At 41.9% G+C, this 14,396-nt stretch overlaps 1 protein-coding gene across 1 annotated transcript in view; it reads right to left on the reverse strand.

Moving 5' to 3' along the window:
- The window catches only part of UNC5D (unc-5 netrin receptor D), a 502,716-nt gene that overhangs the window by 208,999 nt on the left and 279,321 nt on the right, over positions 1–14,396 (reverse strand). Inside the window, exon 3 of the mRNA XM_008146184.3 lies at positions 2,121–2,264. Coding sequence (XP_008144406.1) covers positions 2,121–2,264 — 144 coding nt within the window. The remainder of the gene's footprint in view (positions 1–2,120; positions 2,265–14,396) is intronic.

Below are 14,396 nucleotides of genomic sequence, written 5' to 3' on the forward strand. Positions count from 1 at the left end.
CTAACATTCTTTGATCCTGTCATACTTGGGAGAGCTAGATAGCTACTACTGGCCTAGAATGGGTTTTTGGAATCCATACAGCCATAATCTGCAGAAAAAAAATGGATTAAGGCACTAAAATTTTAATTCTGTTTTATTAGTTTCAGTAGGTATTTATGCACCTACTGGTGAATGATGCTGGTGCTAGGGAGGCTGAACTACATCACAAAATAATAGCTAGTGATTGATAAGGGCTGACTCTGTGTTAGGTAGAGTTTTAAACACTTACAGTTATCAATACTTCTAACTCTTCCAATAAATCTACGAATAGGCACACTTTTGCCTTGGAAGACATTAAGACACAGAGAGATAGATATATCATCCATCATCACAAAACTCAAGTAGTGGAACTAAAATTGGAAACTGACAAGACTCCAGTGTCTGGGTTCTTTACTACCTGGATAATGTGTGAAATTGGAAACTGCAGGGGCACAGGCACATGCCAGCCAGGAGAGGGGGTGCGCAGAACAGCAAAGTGCACCCCCGTGAAGGTTATGGGAAATTAGTAAATGTGGGTCTGTGCCATTCATTGCCAAGCTTTGTAGGCCAGGGCAAACCTTGGAGGTTTCTAGCAGGCATGTGCCAATCAGGAATTAAGGAGCAAGTATGGAAGTGAGAGAGACGAAGTAGATAGATTAGGGAGATACTACTGTTAGAAATTCATAGAATGTGTTATGTGGGCCCCAGAGAAGTACAGGAAGACAAAGAGGGGGAAAAGTGACGTTGAGAAGAGGGAATTTGATGGAACCCATGTTGAAATCCCCCATGCTGTATCACCTCTCCCGTCTTCAGACAGAGTCCAGAGGGTAATCTGCTTCCCCCTGATGAGGGTCAAATCCCCTGGCTAGCCTGGATGAGACCATGCAGGGAATTCAGAGCTAGATATATTAAGGGAGAGTAAAATCAAACATAGGCCCTTTCTCAGCTGAGCTATGACTTTAAAGTCATAAAGTATTTGTTGGCTAACATTAACTAAATAAATATAGGAAAAATGTTTCCTATGGCTCTTAAGTCAAGAGTGTGGTTTACAAGATGACCTCTTCTCCTTGGCTTCCTGGGGCCCAGTTGACACCCAGGAGAGGGACCCCAAATTGCCAGTACAGTGAAGATGAAATGCACATTTTGAGAGGGAGATTTCATTTCCCAAGAAGCATACATGTCTCTGCAAATAGCAATTCACTCCTATTCTTAATCCCTAAACCATCGACAACTGCTATGAAGAATTCCTTGAGTCCTCAAATAAACCCTCCCCCCCCTCCAATATTCTTCTCGACACTCTCAAAAGGCAGCATTTGAATAAAACAACAAGAAGCGTCTCTGCTCTCTGCCTCTCAATTTCTTTCTTGAGGGGCTTTTACACTCCTGAGCACACAAAGGAGGTTTTATGCGGACACATGGGGGTGGGTAAGATAAAGACACTCTAAAGGAGGAGAAAGGAAGTTGTGTATTTCTCAATAGGTTTGAGATAAAGAAAACACTGATGCTGAAACATGATAAAGAAATCTTGGACTCCCTTGAAAAGCAATTTCGTTCTTTTTTTTTTGGTTCCAAGTGTCTATTTTTTTAATCCCTACTTGGGGCCAAGAAATGCAGTTTTAAAACCCATTTTCAAGTTTTAAGATTCAGGGGAAAGAGGTTTAACAGCAGGCTATAAAAATCCTTTACTCTTTAATGTCTTATTTTTGCAGATTTGCTGGAAAGTACAGTAAACAGTCATTGCTCAACTCTTCCCATCAATGCCCCTTGAACTTCACCATTGATGGTGAACAGCAGAATCCATTTGCATGGGTTTCTTTCTCCCGAGACCGGTTCTTTCCTGGCATTGTTGAGACACCTGCACTCTGACAATCTAGGCAGCGTCCTTAGCCAACATGATTTGCTGGTTATACTCTAGAGGAGATTATCAAACACTTCATGGACAATGTTAGAGGAGTAACTTAGTAGAGGTAGAGACAATTCTAACAGTGTTCTACTGTCTGCCAATGCATATTCCGCAGAAGCACCCGGCATGTCCAACCCCTCTTCAACCTTTTAAGTCTTGTCTGTGTTCCCCCAGGACAAGGAAGTCACCCAGTACTCACAAGCTATGCGCACAGAGGCCTTCCTGCTCTTGGAGGTCCCCAGGTGGCTCCAGGCCACACACTGGCACCAATAGTCTTCTGGGCCGTGGAAGTCCTCCACCTGCTGCCTGGTGACGTTGATAAACACCTCCCGGACCTTCAAGCCTGATGGGGAGACAGAGCAAATCCACTGAGGCTGCTGTTTTTCTCAAATAGAAAGTTAGGGCTAGCCAAGCCTTCCCTTGTTAATTAAACCATCCTGTTTTTAATCAAGGAGCAGTTTTAATTACTCTGACAATAATATATCACTGCTAATTAAATCCCAACAGTTGACTAGGCTGGAAAGAAGGAGTGTAAAATATCACCAAGCAATGAGGCTCCAATACAATATAATAGTTGCCACAGTGCCTGGACATAGTGATTTTTTTTTATATATTTTATTGATTTTTTACAGAGAGGAAGAGAGAGGGATAGAGAGTTAGAAACATCGATGAGAGAGAAACATCGATCAGCTGCCTCCTGCACACCCCCTACTGGAGATGTGCCCACAACCAAGGTACATGCCCTTGACCGGAATCGAACCTGGGACCTTTGAGTCCGCAGGCCGATGCTCTATCCACTGAGCCAAACCGGTTTTGGCAACATAGTGATTTTTTTTTTTAACCTTCCTTGGTGTGAAATCAAGTATGAGAAATGTAGTACCAAATTAGGTGCTGGGATTCTAGAAGCTAAAGAGGCCTCAACATGCCAACCCCAGTGACAGAGTCCATACAGCGAACACTTGCCGAGGCTGGGCCTTATCAGGAGAGGCAGCCTGGGAGAGGAAAGGCGATGCCTGGTGAATTTCACTGAAGGGTCTAGCATCATGATAAGCCTTCAACCTATCCACTCACTCCATTTCTAAATGCCCCACCCCTGAGTATGGCAGTGGGGACAGGGTCCCTCTAGCAGCGTGGCTTAGAGGAGAAAGGAGACAGCAAACATGTACGGGATGGGGCCAAGGAGGGGCCAGCGAGTGTGAGGCAGACCAGTGGAACTAAGCTAGTTTGCAGGCCCTGAGGGGGGACTGAGAAAGGCCTTTGGACCCATGGCATGAGGAGATGAAAAAAAAAAAGAGAGGGTTTTGTAGAAAGAGGGGCTGAGGGTACTTTTGTAAAATGAGATAAAATGAAGACCTTGACCTTTTAATATTGTTGCTGCTGTTATTATCATCATCATGATTATCATTATAATCCTCATAAATGCTTTGCATTCTCCTTCTAATAGTTAGAAAGTCTGCTAGGTGCTTCCTGCTGGGGAGTGGGAGTTTCTTCCAAACCTCTGACCCAGGACTACCAGCCTTTCTTTCTTGGGAAGGACAGTCACCTTGAATAGAATGCCAGGAATGAAAGGGCACACCCCTCACTAGCCAGTAGCTAAATCACCAGAAGCAGGGTCGCAGCCTTCACAGTTGGCATGCTCTGTCCATACAGCGAACACTTGCCGAGGCTGGGCCTTGTCAGGAGAGGCAGCATGAGAGAGGAAAGGCGATGTCTGGTGAACTTCACTGAAGTATCTGGCATCATGATAAGCCTTCAACCTATTCACTCACTCCATTTCTACAATGCACCAGTGCAGCCGATGTAACGGTATCCCCACTCTGCAGAGGAGAGAACTATGACTGAGAGAGACGCAGTCACTTGCCCAGTCACACTACCTATAAACAGAAGACCTGAGGTTTGGTCTGTATCTGTCTTACACCCAAACCAGCACTGCATTCAGGTCCCTCTTTAAAAAATTCAATTCTGTCCTGAATTTTAAGTGCATATACTTCAATATGGAAATAAGACTAAATATGGAACATTTAAAGAAAAGTTAAGTGCATAACTATACTTTTTAAGTTCCAAAGGAATTCAGGGGATGGAATCATCAGTAGAATCTAAGTGAGCCAGGGACTCTTGGTGGAGGAGGTGGACTGTGATTATATATCTCAGGTGGGGGTAGGATTTAAAGAACAAGAACGGAGGTGTGAGATTAGTCAGGCTAGGGAAACATTCCCTTCCACCCAGTCAATAACGTGCTATTTACAGTGTGTGATGAGAGAGAGCATTATGGTCACATAAATTACCATGTACAATTTCAGTTGTACTTTCTAAATTTGTAGGAGGTACCACATATAGGACATCATGTTGAAGACAGTCGATAACTCACATTTCTGCTGTTTGTGCAAAGTGTGCAAGTACACCTTTCCCCCCACCAGAGATGGAAGGGTCCTGAAAGCCTACTCCTATATTGAATAAGAAAGAAGCCTTAGAGGCATTTTTATTGTTGTTCCCCCCACCCATCCCCCACCCCACTTTGCACTTAAAAGTAGTGTGAGTCGGAGGATAAGAAAAAGAACAAGGCAAAGTTGCCCAGTGAAGAGAAAGGGAAAATGTCATGGAAAGAGAGAATAAAAATGGCTTTCCAGGTCCTGACTGGTGTGGCTAAATCAGGTGTCCTCAAACTACGGCCCGCGGGCCACATGTGGGTGTTTTTGCCGTTTTGTTTTTTTACTTCAAAATAAGGTATGTGCAGTGTACATAGGAATTTGTTCATAGTTTTGTTTTTTTTTTAACTATAGTCCGGCCCTCCAACGGTCTGAGGGACAGTGAACTGGCCCCCTGTTTAAAAAGTTTGAGGACCCCTGAGCTAAATGTTTCAAGTGTCAGCCCCTCGGACCAAAGGGTCTTGGGTTCAAATCCAGGTCAAGGGCAAGTACCTGGGTTGCAGGTTGATCCCTGGTGGGGCGTGTAGAGAAGGCAACCAATCTGTGTCTCTCTCATATCTGTTTCTCTCTCTCTCCTCCCCCTTTCCCTTTCCCTCTCTCTCTCTCTCCTCCCCCTTTCTCCTTTCCCTCTCCCTCTCTCTCTCTCTCTCCCTCTCCCTCTCTCTCTCTCTCTCCCTCTCTCTCTCTTTCTCCCCCCCTCTCCTCTCTCTCTCTCCCTCTCCCTCTCCCTCTCCCTCCCACTCTCTAAATATCAGTGGAAAAATTAACAACAACAAAGGCTTGTCAGGACAGAAAGGCTGAATAAACAAAAAGAAGGAAGTGGGCTGTAGAGAAAAGGGCTGGTTTTATATTTCTGTCTTCGATTTGAGGCAGATGGGGAGTATCTACTTTGAATAGTGAAAATGGAGGAGAGAGAACACCATAAGAGTTAGAGAAACAATAACATGACAAAGCTCCCCTGCCATAGCACGTGGAGACATATTAGCACAGAATGCATCACCACTGGGGGAGCAGGGTTCTCACTGGAAGATTGTGGTAAGCTTGAAAAGCCAGGCATGCCTTCAAGCTAATGGAGAACAAGTCTACGTCTTTACAAGAGTATGTAAACTATCTCATTCCCCTCTTTCGGAAATGAAGACAAACATCATCGCAAAAATGGTTCAGGATTATCAAGTTTATCCAGCAGTAAGTTTCCACATCCAAACCTCAACACTTGCTAGGAGTTAATCCAGGCAGTTGGAGTTCTAAGGGTACCTGGGATCACTTTTAATGAGTGTGGTAAGACACACAGAAACAGAAATGCCTGCCATAAAGGACTGAGGAAGGCCTTTGGACCCATGGTGTGAGGAGATGAAGAAAAGAGAGGGTTTTGTAGAAAGAGGGGCTAAGGGTACATTTGTAAAATTAGATAAAATGAAGACCTTGACCTTTTAAAGCTTACTCCCACAAATCCCTGGGAACAGGAGGCACAGCACACCGTGCAGGGCCACACAGGAAAGCACCAGGGTCCATCAGCAGGCGGAAGGGCAGGGGAAAATGTGGGCAAGAGCCTTTTATTTCATTTCCAGGGGAATGAATTGGAGAGGCAGGGTAAAGGGATTTAGAATTGGCTAGTTTGAATTCCAGTGGGTTCTGGGACATAATGGCTGTCCTAGTTGTCTGGTACCTAGTCCTGGGTTAGGGCAGAGAAATATTATTGGTCCAGAGTGTAAGAGCTCAGTAAAAGACGTGGTTGGGGGTAATAGGCTCTGGATTGGTTGGTGTACATGTGAAAGGCATGCTCACAGGCAAATTGTTTGTTCTCTGGAGACATTAGCCAGCCCTTGGCAGGGCAGTTCCTTCAGAGTCAGCTAAGCCCCAAGATGCCAGGGCTCCATATACCGGAACCAGAAAAAAATGGTTCTTACACATGGTAGACAACTGTGCATCTGCTTGGGAAAGCATAAACAGTATACCATTGACCCCACCATGAAGGGCATAAGTGTTCTGACCCTACTCTTGTCAGGAAATTTACAACCCCTCACTCAGACTAACCAGAGTTGAGAGGAAAATGTTCACGTCACAGTTTCAACATTGGAATGGCTCAGTTACAGGTCCTTCTCTGAGCTTCCCAGTGATTGGAAAAACAAAACCAATGTAGCATTGGGTGGTAGGCTTCTTTAAGAGGCTCCAGTGACATTACCATCTCCTCTTCCCCCCAAAAGTAGTATGTCATCTCTCTGGATTAGACCTTCTTCTTCTAACATAAGGTCATCAATCTTGTCTAACCATCCTGTCCAGGAGAACTCTTGGAAAATCATGAATACTTGGTTATCTATTATAATTTTTATACCATAACAAGAAATAACTCTATTGAATAGCATATTTTTAAAGCTAGCATATTCACTCTCAAATCTTCATTATAGCTCTGTCTGGTGATATATATCTACATATATCTTATATATGTGTGTATATATACATATATACTATAAATAAAAATGTTACACACACACACACACACACACACACACACACACACACACACACACAAGAAGCCACACACAGGAACCATCCACAGAAGCAGCTCTATTTAAGGGAACCTCAACCCACCTGCCTGCCCTGACATTCACCAGTGGCGTTGCCAGAGAGCCATCTCCTTCTGCATTTTCAGAGCTGGCAGGTAACCTGCTCATAGGAAATGCTACAGGGAAGCAAAAATCCCAGGCCAACTGAAGATGGCATCCACCTGATAAGAGTAGCATTCTACCTGATAAGTTGTGTAACTCGAATAAGCACGGAAAAATCCAACCCTTTAAATTACTGTGCAAATTAAAACCATCGGCCTTTGTTATGGAGTAGAGTCTTACAGAATATAAAAATACGACTACGAGACTGATATGCTAATAAGTTCACAATGCCGGTGGATGGTTTAGTTGTAGATAGACTAATGTTGGCAGCAGTTGAATAATTGCTCTGCATGTACTAAACATAACAGAGCAGCACAGAGCTTCATCATTTGTCAGCTTTATTTGTTTAAATGAGAAAAATGCTGACAGCATTTATTGCTGTAATCCCCTTACTTATCAGATAAAAAACACTAGTGACTCTTAGCAGGTCTAATCCTGTTGGGAGACTAAACGTTAGAGAATTTTCAAACTAATTTAAGGTATATGCTCCATTGTTCAAAGAAGAGAAATATAGAAGACAGGAGGAAAGAATAGAAAGAGAAAAAAGAATGAAAATCATTTATTTCTGGTCAATTCTTAATAAAAGGGCTCTAGTCTGAGTGCCATATTGTTCTGTAAAAAGAAAGAATTCTGGAATAGTATTTAACATTCAGCACCATGCCAACTGCAGCCCTGTGCCTACTAACAGCATCCCTACGCCTCTTATCTACTGTTCATTATCACGCCTCCACAAAGCCCATCAGCGGCATTCTGCCATGGCTATAGCTGCCAACCATTGTTCAGATACACCTGGTGATGGGCACTTGGGGAGGACTTTAACCCAGTTCTCCAACGCTTACCATTCCTCACAGCTTTATGTTCCTGAACAGTTTGGATGTTCTCTATAGTAGGGTACTTGGCACAATAAACTGAGTAAGTAAAATCAAGAAGGGAAGTGAGAATTCCTCTCCAGCCTCTAAGATGTTTTTCATTTCTCAAGCCGCATGGAAGCAAAAAGAGACCAGCAACGAGGTTTTGATGAATTGTTCTCTCATTCAAGTCTCAGTTCCTGTTTCCCTGGGCCATTTTAGTGCAGTGGTTCACCCACACTGTGCTTGGTTTTCCACATTGTCAGGTTTCATAATTGAGAATTAATCAACAGAATTTTTTGGTAGCTTCCATAGACAAAGCTCAGAAACACTATTCTAAAACAATTCCCTGAGTAGTAGAGGGCTTTACTCAATTCTCTGGAAAGAAAATAAGAATCGAACTCCCCATGAAAAGCCACCGCTGTGTATGAAGAGCCTTCTATAATGGACCATCGTCTCCTTAGGAAGCTCAGTCCCTCTGATGCTTGGCTTTGGCTCTGAGATAGGCCCTCCATACCCCACTGCCTCCCGAGACAGGAGAAAACAGGCCATTCAGCTGGAAGAGGTGAGTCCACCACTTATATATAAAAAATATAAGTAAAAGTTTTCACTTGTCTCTTACTAGTTCAGGGTAGAGCCTAAAAACTATGCTTGAACAATGTGAAGTTTCCTCATTTGTTGAATAACATTATGGTTATGATCATTATTGATTATTATGCTTTTGTATAATGATTATTTTACTTTTGTTAATACCATCACATGCATTATCTTATCCATCTTAACACCATGCTATTTTTATTTCCACTTTCTATTATTATTTTGCCAGAGATGTCATACCATAGGAAACAGATCAGACATCATATGGTTTACAACATACATTATTTAAAAAATGTATGTGCCTGCCACTATATTAGGTACTGAGAATACTATGATAAGGTAGGCGATCAAGGTCCACACCCTCAAGGAGGTTACAGGCTAGATTGGGAGATATTTCACTTTGCCCAACAATATAGTGTGATGACTACTGTGACAGAGAAGAGCAGACTGAGACAAGATCACACAAGAGCAGCTTTTAACTCATCCTCAGCATTGGCAAAACCTTCTGGGAATGGCTACCAGTCTACCACGGAATTGAAGGCTCTGTCCTCACCCAATATTTAGCTTGGCTTCAAGGGCAAGGCTCTGGTAAGAAAACAGGAATCTGAAACATAGTTGAAGTTTCAAAATTATGAGATGAAGGAGAGCATTTTTAGGGAATCATGCCACCATTTCTTGGGGGGAGGGGCTTATATGCCTCCAGGCCAGTATGCTACTGAAATAAGAAATTAAAGGTAGATAATTAGAAGGTAGAACCGTACTTCATTTTACTGGCAGATGCTTAATTAGGGCTAAATGTGTTTTGCCACTTCATTCCAGCAACAAGATTAAAATGTATTTTGATTTAAAAAATAGTCCTTTGAATGTGCACTATGCCTAACGAACACTCTCTAGTTTCCTGGATAATAACCACTCCACATATTCCTCAGAAGCACCACAAGTTCAGTCTTAAGTACAGAAACTAGAATACACCCAAGCTCTCCAGTGTCTTCCACACTAGAGATTAGAATTAATCAGCACCAAGGTCTCTGGCAGAGGAAAGCAAATTAACTTGATTGTGTTGCTTGATAACACAGAGAAGGGAAACTTAAGAGGCAGAAGTGGGCATGGGAGGGTTAATTCGAGGACAGCACCCTGTGAATGACTCATACAGACATCACACTCCTGACCTGGTGAGAAATACCAGCCTGATTTCCAACCCTGCTTCCCCAATCAATGACCTTCCATTCCTGAAGTCACTAAAATCAACCCCTGTTGGGAGATCATGTCCGGAGGTCAGGACATTTATCATACAACTTATATCTCCCACAGTGCTACCACTGGCTCTGAGAACAATGTAAAGACCAAATGTAAATGGAAAGAGTGAATCACAGGCAAGTGAAATGTTATTCTGGAAAAGACAATTGTTTACCTGTTAATAATATTAGCCAATTTATCTTTCTGGAATTGTAAAAGTCCATAATTGTGTATTTTTGAAGTATAATCGCCAGGCACTTGTCCCATTTTTTAAAAATGGCAATTTTATATTTATCATTTTGAAGGCTAACCTTGATTGAGTACTTGCTACACAGCAGGCCCTGAACTGAGCATGTCATGTATATTAGTTTCTGTGACCCTCACAACAGTTCTATGTGGCAGATACAATTATTACTGCTACTTACACATGGGGAAAATGAGGTGAAAGGAGGCTAAGTAACATGTCTGTCTTGTAGACAGAGATCCAGCTTTCAGATATGGTACCATCTAACACTCACACCCATGCTGTTTTATTTTTTAAATAATTTTTATTGATTTCAAAGAGGAAGGGAGAGAGAGAGATAGAAACATCAATGATGAGAGAGAATGGATTGGCCACCTCCTGCATGCCCCACACTGAGGATCAAGCCTGCAACTTGGGCATGAGCCCTGACCAAGAATTGAATCATGACCTCCTGGTTCATAGGTCAATGCTCAACCACTAAGCCATGCTGGCCGGGCATCATCCATGATCTTAACTACTGGACTAGCCTCATTTTTTAAAAGAACCTTATACATCCCACTTCAAGTAAAAGAAAAACACTTCTGAATGTTGCACGAACAGAAAAGAGTGCAAAAGTCCAAAGACACTGGTCCAAAAATTCAGGGTTTAGAAGAAAGCTCTGCTCAGTATCAGGAATTGTTATTAGATTACATAAAAATGGCTGGCTGCTTTCATACCTCTGCTAGGGATGGAGTGAGAGTAAATGATCTCCAGATTTTTTTTAGAAAAGGTTAAATTAGACACAAGAGACAAGTAGTCCTTCATACTGTGTCACAGGTTTACGGGAGGAATTCATAATGTTTTCCTGAGAACCTTTGTGATTCTGTCAGTTCTCCCTGAGAAGCAGAGTGATGGACAAAGTGCAATCTGGGGTGGGGTGGGAGAACATTTCTGTGAAAGTGAGTTTTAAACCCACAAGTTGTCCATGCAACATCTGAGAAACTGACTGTTTCTGTGCTGTGTGGTCTGAAATATATGCTTCCCGAATGTACCTTGGTGATTTGTGAATCATTGAAGGCAACTTCAAGTTAATGGTTTTTGGGAAGGTACTATATTTAAATCCCCATCATCAGGATAGCAAAGTTCTTAGATATAAACTTGAAAGATTTAATACATTTTTAGTTCTATTCTTCTCCCTTTTCTCAACACACTCCATTAACCTCGTATCCCCAGAGAGTGCCTCCAGTTGTTTAAAGAAGAAATCACACACAATGAAATCCCTGAAATGATATTCTTTAAGAAGAAAAATATTAGTTTCCCGGAGTTGAGACTTTTTCCATAACACACTGAAATACGCATTATTTCACCCATTAGAGTTTGGTATTTCCAAGGTAGAATAAGACAGGAGCCTGGGTGCACCATTAGGGAAACTCCTGTCTTTATTGCACATAAAGAAGTGTTTTTGGTTATTGATAACTCAAGCTTCCCACAGGCTACATTATCTTGATTGCCAATGATGGGTTTTGCTGGTGGTGGTGGCGATTGTTTATGTGTATGTGTGTCTGCTGATTTGTTAGATTAAAGCTCGTCAGTTCTGTGTTTCTGATCACGCCACCCTTTTCTCAGAGGCATGATTCCTGGATTGGGATTACCTCTCAACTCCAGATGTTAGCGGAGGGAAACCACGAGGGAGAAGAGTTCCCATATTTCCAGACGAAATGAGGCAGAACAAATGAAAGGATCCCCTGCTTGTGCAGAGAACGGAATGTGTACATTACTAAGAGGTATAGCCATGGCTGTGCAAACACACTAACTCCTGTCAAATAAATTGAACTTTTTGCAGGAAAGAACTCGAGCCCTGGGTTTTTCCCAGCTAAATTGCATGAAAACACACAATCCTTTTTCTTCTTATTTGAACTGTTAGATGACGGGGCCAAATTACCAGAAAGACCAAGGGCAGTTTGCAGCCTTTAGCAACTGAAAGGGCTTACTGCCTCCAATTAGGAAACACAAAAGATTCTGTGTCTTACTCCAAATGTCCCATGCCTTTCCCATTAGTTCTGCAAAGAAAGAAACCTGTAAGTAAAAAGAATATCAAAATGATCTGGGATTTTAAAAATGGAGAGCGCATTGGCCAAAGGTATATAAGCAGTTACTTCCAACTTCTTAAAAAGAATACGGATATTCTTCTACCTCTGGCCAAATGGGGGTCCCAGGCCTTGCTCTCTCAGCTCACTCATTGCTGCTGGACTGGCAAGGATTCTTTTACAGACCCAATCAAAAGTCATTAAGTTTGTAAGGGCAGTGAAGCCTTGAGCACCGAAGAACCCAAGGGAAGTAATGCATCTATTTTCCAATACCTGAGGCCATTTTGTTTCCAACTTTAATTGCACTTACGTATTGGTTCTGGGTATAATATCTCCACTCATCTTGCTCCACTTTCCACTATTCTACTATTAATACAGAGCTTAGGAAACATAATTGCAGTGCGCAGTAGACAGCAGTTTTCATTAACTGCACAGACGAAAACTGTTTAGCGAGAGACCTTTCTTTCCTATTGATTCAATCAAAATGACTCGGAAGAAAAGGTTGTGCTTATTAAATTCTTTTCAAAAAGGTAGCTGTTAAAATTTAAATTCTTTCTCAACAGCAATTAAAACATGGTATATAATCTCTTCAGATTTTGTTGCTGATGGCTTTTTGTTCTTTCCAGTTCCTTTGAAATTTGCGGCTTTTTATTGGTCGTTTTTTTAAATATAGAAAATGGAGAGGGAAGGCTTTTACATGGAGACAGAAAATATAATCAGCACTGCTACTTGCAAGACACAGAGTTGCCTAGCAATGCTGGGGGAATCCAAAGGGGGAAGCAATAACAAAACAGGATGTTGTGAAATTACTAGAGGGTACAGTGTCAAAGTGGCTCACAGCACTCATCCAGAAGTCTTTGAAGGAGAACGGATATGGGATTTTCTAGCAGTGGCATAAAAAATAGCTGATCATTTTTCAATGTTCTTCCTCCCTTTCATTTGGAGCAGCTTACCCAATGGGACTCTGCTATTTTGAGTTAAAAATCTAGGACAGACACATCTGAGGATAGAACAGACAGCCCCACTGAGCCACTGCTACGTATCCTTTCCAGTTGGACTAATTGAGTACATGATGCGTACACCTTCCATATGCTACCATTGTTTCGTAGGCTTTTGCTCCTGTGGTAACTGCTGTTCCCTTTGTTGCCCTCTCCCAAATTTCAGGGTCTTCCTTTGAAATTTTCATGCCCAGATATCTGTCCCAACACCAGATCTATCATGATCCCAACCTTGGGAGCACAAAAGCAGACTCTTTCTTGACATCAGGATTCCATGTGCTGTCTTATTTTGCCTCAATTAGGACAAATCCATTGTGGGTTTTTTTTTGTGTTTTTTTTAAAGACCAACAAACAAAAAATACCCAACTGTACCTGGAATCCTGGAAATGTCTGTGTATCTTTGGTTGTAATAAACTTTTGTCTAACAGTGCCAGCAACATGACACAGAATAAGAGACTGGCTCTTAAAGAGATGGCATAAATGGTCAGGAATAAATAAATTCCAAGGGAATAACTAGAGGATGATACATTCAGGAAATGGAACACTGAACAAATTATGATGGCGAATGCTGAGGCATGTGCTGAAACCCATCCTTTGGTCAGGAAAGGGATTTGGCAATATTCTTACTGAGAAGGGGAACACGGGAATCTGGATGTCAAGGTGGCTTACAGTGTCAAGGAAGGACTAGTATATCTGAAGTGCAAACCAGGAGATACAGGTTCTAGAAAGAGCTATGTCATGAACTAGTTGTATTTCCTGGAACTTGAGACTTTTAATGCATAAAACATGGTTGTTAGGTTATCACAAAGATACCTTCCAGTTCTCACATTTAGATTCCAGAATTCTAAACATGCTTTTGGTTGGCAGAACAACATCTGTAAAACAGGTACATTTTCTTTTTTCTTCCTCATACTAGTTCCATACTGGAATGAACAGGGAATTGTGATAAGGTTTTAGGTATTTATACTGCAATCCCAAATTAGTTCAAAACTGTATAATATTTAACACCGCATACACACACAGACACACACACATTCACACACACACATATATGTAGCTTTTTGCCTTCCCCGTTACTGATTCCTAAGCAGAGACAGAGTATTACATGAAGTTGTTTTTGAAATAATTTCCCCCTTTTGCTTTGGAACACAGCAAACACTCAGGTTACTTCCTTGTCGGCTGCTGACAGTACTCTCCCAGACACCTAAGAAGGTATGTCTCTAGATCCATTTCCTTTTCATATTACCTGTTCTCTCTTAACAACTTCTCCATCTCCGTGGCTTCATTCTTTACTGAGAATTAGCAAGTTTACTTTTTTATCTCTGAACTTTACCAAGTTCCAGACCTACAGCTCCTCATTATGTCCCATAAGTATTTCAAATTCAGCTTGCCCA

Source organism: Eptesicus fuscus, chromosome 8 (genome assembly GCF_027574615.1).
Source record: "Eptesicus fuscus isolate TK198812 chromosome 8, DD_ASM_mEF_20220401, whole genome shotgun sequence".
Taxonomy (NCBI): Eukaryota; Metazoa; Chordata; class Mammalia; order Chiroptera; family Vespertilionidae; genus Eptesicus; species Eptesicus fuscus.